At 39.7% G+C, this 16,223-nt stretch overlaps 1 protein-coding gene and 1 pseudogene across 1 annotated transcript; both read right to left on the bottom strand.

The window, feature by feature from the left end:
• Positions 1–3,882: 3,882 nt before the first annotated feature.
• Positions 3,883–12,166, bottom strand: LOC138891722 (uncharacterized; annotated as a pseudogene).
• Positions 12,167–12,241: 75 nt separating this feature from the next.
• Positions 12,242–14,158, bottom strand: LOC138891721 (uncharacterized). Its single transcript, XM_070175475.1, has one exon. The coding sequence runs from the start codon at positions 14,117–14,119 to the stop codon at positions 12,242–12,244; it is 1,878 nt and encodes a 625-aa protein (XP_070031576.1). The 5' UTR covers positions 14,120–14,158.
• Positions 14,159–16,223: the final 2,065 nt, after the last annotated feature.

Here is a 16,223-nt window from a genome sequence, read left to right as displayed (position 1 = left end):
ATACCTAGATAAAGTACCTATCCTAATATTATAAAAGTTAGTTCACCACAGTTCAATATGAAGTAGTGTTTAAAATTAACCATGTTGACTCCCTCCTCTTTCATTAATGAAAACTTTTGCACTTGTTAAACTATTCTAAGGCTAAGTTTAGTAAACCGAAGAAAAATCACATAATGCTTTAACTCCATGAAAACTAAAATACCATTCTTTACCCATATCTCCAATTCATGATCCTTTAAGATTGTAGATACACAGTACAAGAAAAAACATATCATGCTTCAACTCATTATTACTTTTAATTGATAAGAAAGAATTGAATGTCACCTTTTGCGAAGATCACAGAATAAGAACACAACGGCTAATCTACTGATTTCCAAAGCTAGCAACGCTAACTTTCTAGAACCGCAAACTCAGAACCGCGAACGAAATCTCGAATTCCGGCTTTGAACTGAATAACTTAACCAAACTTTTTCTCCACGTAAATTTTTCCTATAAGAGAACTGATTCTTTCTCTCACTCTCCGTTACTTTTTTCCTTCTTTTTTGAAGTGTTTTATTTTCTCTTTTCAACGTTATTTTTCCTTCTGTTTCAAAATTTTCTCCTTTTCAAAATATTGCCTCTCCCTTTTTCTAGTTTGTGTTTGAGCTATATATATAGAATGTTTGTATTGATGGAAAAGAAGAAAGGGGACGTGGAGGAATCGTGAGGCATGATTGTGTGTGCTAGTGTAAAGTGAGGGAGAGACGTGCAAGGTGGGGGTGTAGGGTGAGAGTAGATCATGGGATTAGTTAGACTAAAATGGGGATTATGGGATTGTTTATCTTTATTAAATCAGATTTTTACGTTTGTTTTATTTAGTTTACTTTTTTTGTCTTTTATTTTAAAAGATATATTAAATTATAAAGATATAAAGATTAACCAACATTTCTTACAATATAGAAAAACTAAATATTTACATGTACTTTAAATAATACTAAGAAAAATTTCATAGCTTTCTTATTAAAATAGAAACCAAATATATATATATATCCATAGCTTACTTATTAAAATAGAAACCAAATATATATATATTTGAATTTTTATTTTTTTTATTTTTTTTATTTTAGAAATAAAATTTATACTCTAAGAATGTGGTTATATTTTGTAGTTTTCTTTTTAGTAAAACTTATTAAGAGTAAGATAAAAGTTTAAAATATTAAAATTATACCTAAAAGAAATATTTACACTAAAATAGTATAGAATTTGGGTGCGGTCAAAAATTAGGTGTTCACAGCATGCCCCTCTTTGCTTGGAAACATGAAGAGTTTTCAAGCAAAGAAAATGAACAAGGTGACTGATTTTTGACCACCCTATTATTTAAAAGGGAAAAGAAATGAAAAGAAGGTGTTGCGACCGAGCCTTGATTTTAGGCAGCCTACATATCCCAGGTTATAAGGGAATCAGGTCACGTGTAGTTCAAGTGGAAGTAGAGAGATGAAGTATGCTTCGATGGAGAGTCGAGTGAGGTTCCGTCGAAGTTTCGGTCCGCGGTTCCTACTATTACATCGAAATAAAAAGAAGATTACATACTCTTGAAATCTAAGAGTTACAAAATTCCTATCTTAATGCCATTTGAAGTCTCGTCTTGATTCTTGACTTGATTCCTCCATTGACTTTAGACTGAAACTTGATGCTCTCGATGCAACAGACTATGAAATATTCTCACAGCTTGTTCCTTGATCAGATGATGAGAAGATGGATCTTGAAATCATATGTCTATGCATGTATTATGCCAAAGCTGGTTCGGCTGGTATTGAGATCAAACATTCCGCTTTCTCTGGCGAGAGCTGAAATCTTATTTTTGCACATCTAATCTTTACTTTGCAGAAAAACCTACAAGCCATCGGAAACAAACAAAACGAACAAATATTTTCTGCCCCAGTTTGCACTAGGAAATTTTTGTGAGTTATTGAAAACACATTAAACTATCTTTGCTATTGCAGAATAAAGAATTGAAAAAAAAGAATTTTTTTTTTTGAATAATAGGGGATGTCGTACCCTATGTTAATAAGAAGGAAGGCAACCAGGGGATGTAGTACCCTATGTTGACAATAAGATGAGGCTTGTGGCACTCTAGGATGCTACTAGGGAATGTCGTAACCTATGTTAGCAATAAAATGAGGCTGGGGGCACTCTGAAATGCTACTACGGAATGTCATACGCTATGTTGGTAATAAAAATCTAACCAGGGGATGTAGTACCCTGTGTTTGGCAATAAGATGAGGCTCGTGGCTCTTTGAGATGCTACTAGGGAATGTCGTACCCTATGTTGGCACTAAAATACAACCAGGGGATGTAGTACCCTGTGTTTGGCAACAAGATGAGGCCTGTGGCTCTCTGAGATGCAACTAGGAAATGTCGTACCCTATGTTGGCAGAAAGTAATGCAGCCAGGGGATGTAGTACCCATTGTTGGCAATAAGGTGAGGCTCGTGGCCCTCGGGATGCTACTAGGGAATGCCGTACCCTATGTTTGCAATAAAAATGAGGCTCGTAGCACTTTGAGATGTTACTGGGAATGTCGTACCCTATGTTGGCAGAAAGTAATGCAATCAGGGGATGTAGTACCCTATGTTGGTGATAAGATGAGGCTCGTGGCGCTCTGGAATGTTACTAGGGAATGTCGTACCCTACATAGGCAAACATAATGCGACCAGGGGATGTAGTACCCTGTGTTAGAAATAAAATGAGGCTCGTGGTACTCTGGTATGCTACTAGGGAATGACGTACCCTATGTAGGCAATAAATAATGCAGCCAGGGGATGTAGTACCCTGTATTGAAGATAGGGTATTGATTCCCTAAAATTAAACTAAAAATAACATGATTATATGTATATTGGAAAAAAAAAACAAGGATTTTGAGAACTTCTCTTGGTGGGGTTCGTCCCTTCACGAACTGTTTCCTAAAACTGTTCAGTTCCTGTTTTGAACAAAGAAAGATTCGTTAGTTTTAAAATGGTGGTCAGTTTGTGGCCTTGATTTCTTTGGGTGACTTGACCTTGCGTCCATTACACTTGTTAGAAAAACTAACTCAGTCGATGGTCGTACAAATTGCCGGGAGATTCTGTCCTTACTTTCTGGAGATCTTCTTTCTCAGCATCGAAGCCTGACTATTTTGTGCCTATCACCATTTGTATTTATGGTGCAAACAACCTTGCTCCCAAAAATCTTTTAACTGAGTAACTTTTGTTGACCCTTGGAACATTGTTCAGTCCTTCCAGCCTTTTGCTCGTCAAGGAAAACCACAAATGGCTTTATGCCTTTGCTCATACGGTTTATGCCGAACAATCTTTGCTTTATATAACGGGGAAACTGTAACCAATTTTGCGGCCTTTTCTTTGCTTTTCTTTGACAAAATTAGATTGAAAGGGACTCAAAAAAGTAATGCGAAAGAAAATAAGAAGGTGAACTAATAGGTATTACAACTTAATCAAGAAGTGTCCCTTTCAGAGGAAAGAATAAGAAAGGACTTATCTAGAGGAAATATGCTGACTTCAATGAATATGACATGCACTTTGGACTGGATGCCCGATCCGTTTGAACCGTCTAAGTCTCGAAATCTGTTGTAAACTTAACTTTGAAACTGAGTTCTTTGTCTTGACCATGCTTGTGTCGGGATGTACGAAGCCTTAAATCGATCAATGATGCCCTTTGTGGCTTTTCACCAATTGACCTCTCTCATCTATCTTTCTCTCAACTCACCATTGCCTTATAGTGCCCGTGATAGTTTTCACCAATAAGACTCTCTCATTTATTTTTCTCTCTTTATAATGACTGAGGCATCACCCATAGTATACTGACTTAGCATTTTCGAAAGTTGATCAGAAGGTCTTAGCAGGGAAAGGTAAAAAGAAATATTCAACTGAATTACAACTTTTGGACCCATTTTGATGGAACAACCATCGAAAATAAAATAAAACCATGCCCCAGTTTATTTGAATACTGGGGACATGTGGATTTTTGTTTTGGTATGACCGAACCCCAGAGTGAGGCTGCCTACATATCCTTTCGGAATCAGGTCGAACGTAGTTCAATTAACATGAACTTGTTTTGATGATTTTTTTTTTTTAAAGTACATTGGTTCCAAAAGAGGGGAAAACAAAGAAATATAAACAAGGCTTCAAAGGGATAACTAGGGTTGACCAGTGTTTGGGTAGCGAGAATGATAGCCTTTCGTCATCCCAACCTGAGAATGCTAAATATAAGAATGCCCCAACATAGCCATGTCATACATAGTATCTCTTGACCGCATCTGCGTTGACGGATATATCAGTCACCTTTCCTTCTATATCTACCAAGTGTAGAGCTCCTTTTGACAATTACTTTCTTGACGAGGTAAGGACCTTGCCAATTTGGGGCGAACTTTCCTTTTGCTTCTTCCTGGTGCGGAAAGATACGTTTCAAAACAAGTTGTCCTACCTCGAATTGTCTTGGGCGCACTTTCTTATTGTAAGCGCGTGCCATTCTTTGTTGGTATAACTGACCAAAACAAACTGCCGCCAAATGCTTTTCATCAATCAAATTCAACTATTCCAATCGGGACTTCACCCATTCAGTGTCCTCAATCCCTGCTTCAACAATGATTCGGAGAGAGGGAATCTCAATTTCAGCAGGTATGACTGCTTCAGTTCCATAAACCAATAAGTAGGGCGTTGCGCCAACTGATGTACGGACAGTTGTCCGGTATCCCAAAAGAGCAAAAGGTAGTTTCTCGTGCCATTGTCTAGACCCTTGGATCATCTTCCTAAGAATCTTCTTGATGTTCTTATTCGCAGATTCAACAGCTCCATTAGCTTTGGGACGGTAAGGAGTAGAATTGCGATGCTCAATATTAAATTGTTCACATACCTCCTTCATCAGATGACTATTCAAATTAGCAGCATTATCCGTGATAATGATTTTTGGAATACCGAAATAACAGATGATGTTGGAGTGAACAAAGTCTACTACTGCTTTCTTGGTAACTGCTTTCAATGTAATAGCTTCCACCCATTTGGTGAAGTAATCAATTGCAACCAAGATGAATCTGTGCCCATTTGAAGCTTTTGGCTCGATTGGGCCAATGACATCCATTCCCCAAGCAACAAAAGGCCAAGGAGCCGACATAGGATACAACTCTGAAGGAGGCGAGTGAATCAAATCACTGTGAATCTGACACTGGTGGCACTTGCGAACAAAACGAAAGCAATCTCGTTCCATAGTAAGCCAATAATATCCTGCCCGAAGGATTTTCTTTGCTAGAACATATCCATTCATGTGCGGGCCACAAACTCCCGAATGCACCTCATTCATAATTATTTCAGCTTCTTTGGCATCCACACATCTCAACAAATTCAAATCCGGAGTTCTTTTGTATAGGATTTCCCCACTCAAAAAGAAACCATTAGAGAGTCGCCTAACAGTTCTCTTTTGATCCCTATTAGCATGTTCCGGATATTCTCTTGTTTTCAGAAACTGTTTAATATCACGATACCATGGTTCACCATCTGGTTCTGCTTCAATTGTTATTGCAATAACCATGTTGATCCCGAATTTGAATTTCTAATGGGTCAATGTGAGTATTACCCGGATATGGAAGCATTGAGGCCAGGGTGGCCAAGGCATCAGCTAATTCATTGTGAAACCTGGGAATGTACCTGAATTCGATGGACTTGAACCTTTTGCTAAGATCCTCCACACATTGTCTATATGGAATGAGCTTGATGTCTCGAGTCTCCCAATCACCTTGAGCCTGCCGAATAAGCAAATCTGAATCTCCCATCACCAACAATTCATGCACATTTAGGTTTATTGCCATGTTCAGACCCATGATGCAAGCTTCATATTCTGCTGTGTTGTTTGTACAGAAAAAATGAAGTCGCGCAGTGGCAGGGTAATGTTTCCCAGTAGGTGATACCAGAATTGTCCCAATCCCTACGCCTTTGATGTTGACAGCCCCATCAAAGTATAGTTTCCAAATTTGACTATCATCTTGGACTACTTATTCAACTAAATTAACCTCTTCATCTGGGAAATATGTGTTCAAAGACTCATACTCATCATCAACCGGGTTTTCTGCCAGATGATCAGCCAAAGCTTGTGCCTTCATGGCAGTACGAGTGACATAAACAATATCAAACTCTGTGAGCAAGATTTGCCATTTTGCTAATTTGCCAGTTGTCATCGGCTTCTGAAAGATGTACTTCAGGGGATCCATTCGGGATATGAGATAAGTTGTATAGGCCAAAAGATAAGGCCTAAGCTTCTGGGCGACCCAGGTTAAAGCGCAACATGTTCTTTCCAAAAGAGTGTATTTGGCCTTATAAGTGGTGAACTTTTTGCTCAAATAATATATTGCTTGTTCTCTTTTGCCTGTGACATCATGTTGACCCAGAACACAACCAAAGGAACTATCCATTACTGACAGATATTAAAACAGAGGCCTACCAGGTTCCGGCGGGACCAAAATAGGGGGATTTGACAAATATTCCTTGATCTTATCAAAAGCTTCTTGGCACTCATCTGTCCACTTGATAGCGGCGTTCTTTTTCAACAACTTAAAAATAGGCTCACATGTGGTTGTAAGCTGCGCGATGAACCTGCTGATGTAATTCAACCTCCCGAGTAAACTCATGACTTCTGTTTTGTTCTTCGGGGGAGGCAGCTCTCGAATGGTCTTTATCTTGGAGAGATCTAACTCAATGCCTCTTCGACTAACTATAAAACCCAAAAGCTACCCAGAAGGAACTCCAAATGCACATTTGGCTGGATTGAGTTTGAGATTATACCTTCATAGCCTTTCAAAGAACTTTTTCAAGTCTTGCACATGGTCAGCTTGTGTTCTCGACTTAATGATCACATCATCAACATACACTTCAATCTTTTTGTGCATCATGTCATGGAACATGGTAGTCATGGCTCTCATGTAAGTTGCCCCTGCATTCTTCAAACCGAATGGCATGACCCTATAACAATAAGTTCCCCATGGAGTTGTGAAGGCGGTCTTTTTTGCATCTTCTTCATCCATCAGAATTTGGTGATATCCGGCATAACAATCCACAGAAGATTGGATCTCATGTTTAGCACAATTATCAACAAGGATATGAATGTTGGGTAAGGGAAAGTTGTCCTTTGGACTTGCTTTGTTTAAATCCCTATAGTCAACACAAACTCTGATTTTCCCATCCTTCTTTGGCACTGGCACAACATTTGCTAACCATGTAGTGTATCTGACGACCCTGATCATATTTGCACTTAGTTGCTTCGTGATTTCTTCTTTAATCTTATCACTCATGTCTGTCTTAAACTTCCTTTGTTTTTGCTGGATTGGTGGAAAATTAGGATATGTGGGAAGCTTATGGACCACTAAATCGGCACTCAAACCCGGCATGTCATCATACGACCAAGAAAATACATCTCTATACTCAAACAAAACTTGAATTATGGCATCTCTCGTCTTTTGTTCAGTATGAATGCTTATTTTTGTTTCTCTAGTTTCTTCAGGACTTCCCAGGTTAATTGCCTCAGTTTCATTTAAGTTAGGCTTAGGCTTATTCTCAAATTGATCCAATTCCATTTTTATTTCTCTAAAAGCCTCATCTTCGTCATACTCAACTTCTTGATTCATTATTTCGAGATTAAACAGCTTTTTAAGATCTGGGCATGAATTCCGCGTGCATGTCATGTATTTAAAGCTAGCATTATCGAAACTGAAAATGATAAGAAATTAACAAAAATTAGGGAAATAAAAAGATAGAATTTTACTACGAAAATGGAACTTCATTTCATTGAATTTGAAAGGATAGAAGGGTTAACATCACAACAAAGCAATTAAACTAAAATATCTGGATTACAACCCTTAAAATAATCCAAATACAGAAAAAACAACAAAACAGTCTACCCAGACTCCTTCCTGATGGGAAGAGGAGTTGCTTCCCAGTTGCTGAGTGAAGTATCTGGACCAATCAGTTGAACACTTGCACGGCTAGGGCCCTCCCCAACTTGAACCATATTGATCTCATAGAACATCTCCTTGAGACCCTGGCAAACTCCGTCAATGTCATCCTGAGTAGAAGGATTTTGGACTTCTTCAAATTGTGGCTTGACAAAAGAGTAGGCAATGTGAGGGATTGGTTTGGACAGATTCCAACCATTCTTTTTGCGGGCCTTGGCTCTGTCTATGTCAGCTGATGTTGGTTTAAAGCCCAAGCCAAAGGTATTTTTCTTCGAAAATGGAGCAATAGGGTTCACAATTCCTTGTAGAGAGGATCCCAATCCTTTTCCTAGTTCATAGCCGTTCCTCAACATCAGCAAAGCTACCATCATAGATGTGGCTGAAAGACGAGGATGCAGAATTGGTTTTCCTTCTTCCACTTGGTCCACCTCAACCACCTCAAATGTTTGATATATGATAGATTCACATCCTTCCTTGGCCTCGATATATGGAATGGACGGGTCTTTATAGACGGATGAGTCGTCCTCCCCATGAACAATAATTTCTTGCCCGTCACACTCAAATTTGACCATTTGATGTAGGGTGGATGGTACAGCTCTGGCCATATGGATCCACGACCTTCCCAAAAGAAAATTATAGGAAGTTTCCATATCTAACACTTGAAAGACAATGTTAAAATCAATCGGGCCGATTGTCATGGTGAGTTCGATTTCCCCAATAGTGTCTCTTTTTGAACCATCAAAAGCTCTGATGCTGACATTACTGGTTCGAATTCTGTTAGTGTCGATGTTCAGCTGTTGTAGAGTAGAAAGAGGACACACATCTACACTTGAGCCTCCGTCAATCATGACTCCTTTTACGTAGTGCCCTTCACATTTGACCATAATATGCAAAGCTCTATTGTGGCCAGCCCCTTCCTCAGGCAAATCATCATCGCTGAAAGTAATTCTATTTACTTCAAAGAATCTTTCAGCCATTTTTTCTAGCTGATTCACCATTGTCTTTTGAGACATATGCCTCGTTCAAAGTTTTGATCAACACACGACGATGCTCTTCTGAATGCAAAAGCAGAGATAACAAAGATATCTGAGCAGGAGTTTTCCTTAGTTGGTCAATAATTGAGTAGTCTTGTAATTTCATCTTCTTAAGGAATTCCTCTGCTTATTTTTCTGCAACGAGTTCTTTCACTGGCAAATGATCTTCTCTGGCTTGCTTAGCTTTTCTCAATTCCTCTGGTGAATAACACCTTCCAGAGCGGGTCAAGCCCCCCATTTCACCTGTTTCTTCAACTATCTCTTTTCCTTTGTATGTCATGACAGTCTTGTTATAATTCCAGGGAATAGCTTTTGTGTTTGTCACTATGAGTTGGGCAACAGGTCGGATCACGACTGGCTCTGTTATATTCCTCAAACCATTATTCGGAATGATCTTTTGAATGCCCCCGGGGATGTAAAGTTTTGGCCTACACAATTGAACCTCAACCTTTTTTGTGCTTCCAGGAACATAGAGAATCGTTTTTTCAGAACATGCCAAGTTCAAACTAGAATTAGTACCTCTCACCATCAATGGTGCCAATTGCGGCGGGCTCACTATCACTTTTGGTTCTGACCCTATGGTTCTAACAACCATCTCTGTCTTGCCAGACTGCTTATAATCCCGATCATCACAAATCATCCCAATAAAATGTGTATTATCATGAGTTGGGAGCGGATTGTTTGTGATATTAGGAGTATCCTCATTGTTTGTTACCACAATTGCCTTTGCTTCAATCAAATTTTCAATGGCTTTCTTTAATGTCCAACAGTTTTCAGTACTATGCCCTTGGGTGTTAGAGTGATACTCACATTTTGCATTTGAGTCAAAACCTTTTGAATTTGGGTTCACATAGCGCGGCATAATAGGTTCAATCAACTTCAACTGCATCAACTTTCGAAATAGGCTTGTATACGATTCTCCAATTGGGGTGAACTCTTTCTTTGGCTCCTGTTCTCTCACATATTCTTGTCGGGGACGAGGATTATATGGTGCCTGAAAATTCGGCCGGAGTTGACGGGAGCCTTGTGGAATCGGTGCCCGCCATTGTTGGTGATTGGGAGGCCTAGCACAAGCCTGAGCATTAAACACTGTGTATTGTTGCAGGGGAACTGAGTATCGGGGACCTTGAGGCGGATAATAATGTTGAAGAGAATTGGATAGTCCTTGTTGGAATTGCACGTAAGAAGGAGTTATTCCTCTTTGAACTCCTCCAAACCCAGATGCCATCATGGATCCTTCCTCCTTCTTTTTTCGATTTCCGAAATTGCCTGACCCGCTTTGAATTGCTTGTGTGGTTGCCTTAAGGGCTGCCTGACTCACAATTTTGCCTGACTTCATGCCATTCTCAACTATTTCACCAATCTTAATCGCCTCAGCAAAAGGTTTACCGATGGCGGCCAACATGTAATGGAGGTAATCAGGATCCTGAGCTTGGAGAAAATAGTCAATCATTTCTGCCTCTTTCATTGGTGGTTTGACCCTAGCAGCTTGCTCTCTCCACTTGATTGCATATTCTCTGAAGCTTTCTGTTGGTTTCTTCTTTATGTTGACGAGAGAGGAGCGGTCTGGCACTATATCAATATTGTACTGAAACTGTTGGACAAAATCTTGAGCCATGTCATTCCAAACGTACCAGTGAGAGATGTCTTGATCTATGAACCACTCTGAAGCAATTCCTGTCAAACTTTCCCCAAAATAAGCCATGAGCAATTCTTCTTTGCCTCCCACTCCCCTTAGTTGGTTACAATACCTCTTCAAATGGGCAACGGGATCACCATGCCCATCATACTTGTCAAACTTGGGGGTCTTGAAGCCGGGTGGCAAATGAACATGGAAACATGCATAGATCGTTAAACGAAACACTCTTGTGGCCCCCCAAACCCTGTATGTTTCTCATGGTTTGTTCCAAGCTCTTCATTTTTCTGGTCATTTCCTCTTGTTCCATATTCTTTTTGGGATTTTCGATCTCAATTGGGAACACGTTATGAGGAGTGTGCTTGTATGAATCTGGAACCTTTAAAGTCAGTTCTGGAGAGTAATGTTGGGCATCATGAACATCCAATGGTGGATCATTATTGGACTTTTGAGCAAGAGCCGGTTGAGGGACAGTGAAAGTATGGACAATGGGTATAGTAGGTGGGTCATTTCTGAGAGGTGTGATTGGAGGACGTGGAATGGAGGTACTGGGGATAGTGGGAAAGTTAATGCTCGGACTGAATCTAGGTTGGTACAATGGGTTACTTGTTATGGAGATAGGCACTTGAGTGGCAACTGACATATTATGAAGATTATCCAAAAGCCCTATGGGTAGTGAGGGCGGTGCTTGTCCATTCACCCAGGCTTGGTACATCTTTGCCAATTGTTGCTTCAACACTCTTACTTCTTCAACCAGTCCTGAACCTTGTTCAACCAATTGTCCATGGACATCATCATTATCTGACTCATTCTCACTGTTGTTTGCCATTCTACTTTTTCCTTTTGATCTCGTGTTGTAAGGGTGAGTCGCCAGTTTAAACCATAAACCAACCACCTCTGTTTTACTTTATCTTTTAAAAAAATGACAAACAACAAACATGTTAGAGTTAGGCATTTTGCAGATATTAATCACACATTATATGTTATGCACCTAATGCCATTTTCATTTCTAAAATGATCTTGGAAGGCTTTATGTTTCATCCCGGCTTATTGGTTTATTTTCATCTTGAATTTAACGGGTTTTTTATCATTTTTTTAGATTAATTATGGTTATGATCGCATCCGATGAGGATTGCCTACGTATCATGACGCCGCATGAATCAGACCATTATGTAGTTCAGGGGAAAACAATAATAGTAGTTTTTTTTTTTAACAAAACGAAATAATACAATAATAGAAAGGACATTACATTGAAAATAACTTACCAGACTCTGACAAGACTAAAAGACAGCGATTTTAAAGATTCAACAATGACTCAAACTAAAACATAACTACTACATAAAAAGTTCTAACAACTACGACTATAATTTAACTCCACAATCTTCTGGCTTTCAAACACTGGAACATCTGCTCATGGTGGGGCTTTCCCTGGTTGACCCCCTAATGTACGGTACATCCTTTCTAACTCTGCTGCAAGATGATGGGCAAAAGTAGGTGCATGTTCCAAAAACTTCTCATAATCCATCCCTTGGCAGTTCACATAACTTTGAGCGGTATAAACAGCCAAATTATGAACTTGCTCTTTGAAGTACTGGAAATTCTAGTCTCGATCTTGTAAATGCTGCTGGCGAGTGGTGGCTATCTCCCTTATGTGGCCCTCACGATCTAAGGCTGACTCCAACTGAGCCCGAAGTCTAGCCTGCTCGAGTCTCGCCTGAGCCATCTCCCTATTAAAATTTGCATGCTGGTATTCTCTATTGTACCTTCTCATTTCTTCCAACTGTGCATGGAGCTGAGCTTCTGAACGTACCCAATGGGCCTTCTCTCTCTCGAATTGAGCCCTCTCTTCTTCAAATTTTGTTACTTGGCGATCCTTACTTGATTCGGCCTTCTCATTTAGCTGTACGATCTTTTCCTTGGCTTTGTCCAACGCCTTTTCAGTCTTTGCCAAGAGGGAATCATAATCTTGCACCTTTTCCATCAGATTGGCAATGGTTCTCTGGTCTTTCCAACTTCTCACTGGCACTTCAGAGGCTTTCTTCATCTGTTGAAGTTGAGCACGAAGGGCTTTATTTTTGTGGATCAGACTCTTCTTTTCCCCTTCGGCTTCTTGTTCTTGCAAGTCTTTCTCAAAATTGAGGTTTCTCAGCCTTTCTTCTAAGGCTTGAATAGTTGTTTTGTATCCCTTTTCCCGTTCACCCCAGGCCAACCGTTCTTGGATTTTATCATCGAAGGCTTGAACATGCGGTCTTTTTGTGGGCCTTTTGGGCTCTGGCACATCATCCATGCGATACCTCTTCCCAAACCATATAGCATTACCCGGATCTACCTCACCTCTCGCAGGATCTGGCACCTGAGTATCATCTTTCAAGTAGCGACAACCATTCCAAATTTGCTGGATTAAAGCTTCGGGGAGTGGGGCTTCGGGGTGTAGCTCAATAACTTGCACACTCAAATCTTCATCTTTAGGTACTACTTGGTACCTTCCTAGCTGTCTTAGAACTCTGTGTGGCGCATACGGCTGGACACTTCTCAAACCCAACAACAACAAATGACTTTTTAGGGCAGACATGTGTATCACCTCTCTTAGCGGGAGCCATCCCAAAGTCCACTCAATTTGACTTGCATTTAAAGATCTTAGGTGGGATATCCAGGCTTCCACCCCTTCTGGAGAGTTGTAATCTTTTACTCTTTCTTCGTAACTATCAATGAAATTGTCCTTGCTCGGACCATAGCTCATGAACTTGGGGTGATGTCGGAGATGCTCAATCAACCACATTTGTAACAAAATATTGCACCCTTCGAAGAATTTTGCCCCAGACTTGCACAAAGTTAACGCCCGATAAATGTCTGATAGAATGATCGGGGCAAGAGTGTGATGTTCTTTGGTAGTGAGGACCTGTACAACCCTGGCTATGCGGGTATCAATTGTCCGCTCCTTGTTTGGGAAGACCATAATTCCCAGAAACGCCATTATGAAGGCGAAGCGACGATGAATATGCCATGTGTCTTTGTTCTGCTTGTTGTTAAGGCCCTTTTCATGCATTTCAAACCCATTTGGCTGCCCAAACCTAGAGTACAGGAAGTAGAAAGAACAACACCCTTCGACTATGTTGGTCTTTCTAATTTGCTTACTGATGTTCAGAAGATCGAAGAATCGGTATACAGAAAGAGCCCTCGGGAATATGAGCTCCTGGTTTCTCAAATCCCTGCCAAACCCGGAATATCCAGCTATCTCTTCTAAAGTGGGAGTTAGCTCAAAATCGGAGAAGCGAAAAACATTGTGAACAGGGTCCCAAAAAGTCACTAGTGCCTCAATCAAATCGTCCCGTGGTTTAATTTTCATAATATCTGTGAGGGCTCCCAAGTGCTTGGTGACCCATTTTTGACCATCTTCTCCTAAATCATACCACCACATCTGAAGCTGAAGTGGAGCCTCGTCTACAACTGTGAACGGTGTGTTCTGGACAGGGCTCATTTTGTACCTGTGGGTGATTAAGGTTAGGGTTGACACTAGTCTCAAGAGACAAAACCAATGCACTCATTTTGTAAACAATCTTTTGTAAATAACTCAATTTTAAGAAAAATCAACGAAAATGGGGGCTATTTTTGCAATTGTGACCGAAGAAAGGGTGGCTATTTTTGCAACTATGGCCCCTTCTTACTTTCAAGGATAGCTTTAGGGCCGGGGGAAGGGCATTATGGTAAAAGTGATTCCCAATTGACAGACACGTCCGTTCTTGCGAGAACAGCCCTTCAACAATTTTGAAGATGTTCTAAGGCTATTCTAACAGGAATGATTTGGGATTAACCGAAGCTGGGTCTGCTTATTTATTTTTTTAATAAAAAAAAATACTAGACACATTTCTTTTTCTTTTTTTTTGTTATTTTATAAAAATGGGGCCGAACCCTATGAAGGTTGCCTACGTATCTCACATTCGGTGAGAATCAAACCCGCGTAGTTCGTAAATATTTCAGGAATAGGATGACACTTTTTAAAATAAAAAAAAAATTCAGGTTTTTTTTTTTGGGTAAATACTGAGATTTTCGAAAATCGGATAAATTTTCTCCCTCATATTTTCTTCTTTCTGGTTTTCCCTCAATATTTTTATATTTTTATTTTATTTTAAAATTCGGTCAACATGCACAAACCAAATCAAACATAATGCACAAGTAGCACATAAGATGCATCGGGATGGTCTTGTAATTTCGGGTACACCTGTCCTAGATGGACCCAACCCCTGTGTTGAGTCCCCAAGGTCAAATGCACATGATGCAAATAAACGTTCCTACTAGGGATCCGGCCTGAGGCTATGTTATTCTAGGTTTAAATCCTAAGGGGAGTGTTTTAGACCTGGCTTACCCAAGCGGACAACTCAAGCCGAGGTGGGGGTAACGTACCGGGAGCACGAAAGTCTATCCGGCCTAGTTACTGAACCAGCCTCGTTCTAATTGGTATGACTTCTAACAGAAAAGTGGGCCACGCGCACGTGTGCACCATAAATTTAGAAGACTCAGAAGGGAGGCGTAAGAAGATAATTTAATACAGTTCAAATAATATCAAAGCGGTAAATAAGCGTCAATTAGCACATTAGACCCAAAAATACATTAATAACATCAAATCAATAAAGCCAAGTATAAATCATCTTATAAGCTCGAATTTTGAACCCCGAACCAGAAGTTCTGGGTTCTTGTCCCCAGCAGAGTCGCCAAAGCTGTCACACCTCCCTTTTTCTCGTGGGATAAGAAAGAAAGGAGTTTTTCCAATTTAAGTGACATTATTCGAAATGAGATTATTTATTTAATCAGAGTCGCCACTTGGGATAATTTCTGGTGTCCCAAGTCACCGGTTTATTTGAAACCCCAAATCAAGGAAGTTTTGACTCCGAATTACGGTCCGCGAACACAGAAGACCGGGTAAGGAGTTCTGTTAACCCGAGAGAAGGTGTGAGACACTCTCGGATTCCGTGGTTTTAGCACGGTCGCTTTAATCATACCTGACTTAATTAAATTATTTAATTACTCATTTTAGAACCTATGTACATTTACCTTTTTACCGCTTTTAATTGCTTTATTATTCATAATTATTGAATTATCTTGAAACGAATCACGCGTACGTGTATTCGTTTTGTTTGGTGTGTCAAGAATCATGTCACGCGTATGTATACACAATTAATAACACTTTATTATTTTTAAGATCATTTTGTCAAAGTCGCGAGAACGCATACTTTGCCTTTAATTTGGCAAATCATAACTATGTCACGCGGACGTGTACATAATCACGATAATCAATTGATTAACACGTGCCCTAAGCATACTAGCGTATTTAGAGTATTTTATTTATTTATCTTTTTAGATCTGAGATATTTATTTATATATTAATATTTTATTTATTACAACGAGTCTTGAATTAGTTCCTAACTCATCTCGCTCGCTCGCTCGCTCACAATTTCTTTTACCACTTTTTTTTCAACGGTTTTGAATTAATTCGCAACCTATATATGGACTTCACAAATATTTATTTTTTAAATCGGCAGACCTAAACTTCTATGTAAACCCAAATTATGAAAACATCCCCGAAC

Source organism: Nicotiana tomentosiformis, chromosome 5, assembly GCF_000390325.3.
Source record: "Nicotiana tomentosiformis chromosome 5, ASM39032v3, whole genome shotgun sequence".
Classification (NCBI taxonomy): Eukaryota; Viridiplantae; Streptophyta; class Magnoliopsida; order Solanales; family Solanaceae; genus Nicotiana; species Nicotiana tomentosiformis.
Note: the sequence above shows the minus strand (reverse complement) of the source record. Positions and strands in the feature narration are given on the sequence as shown.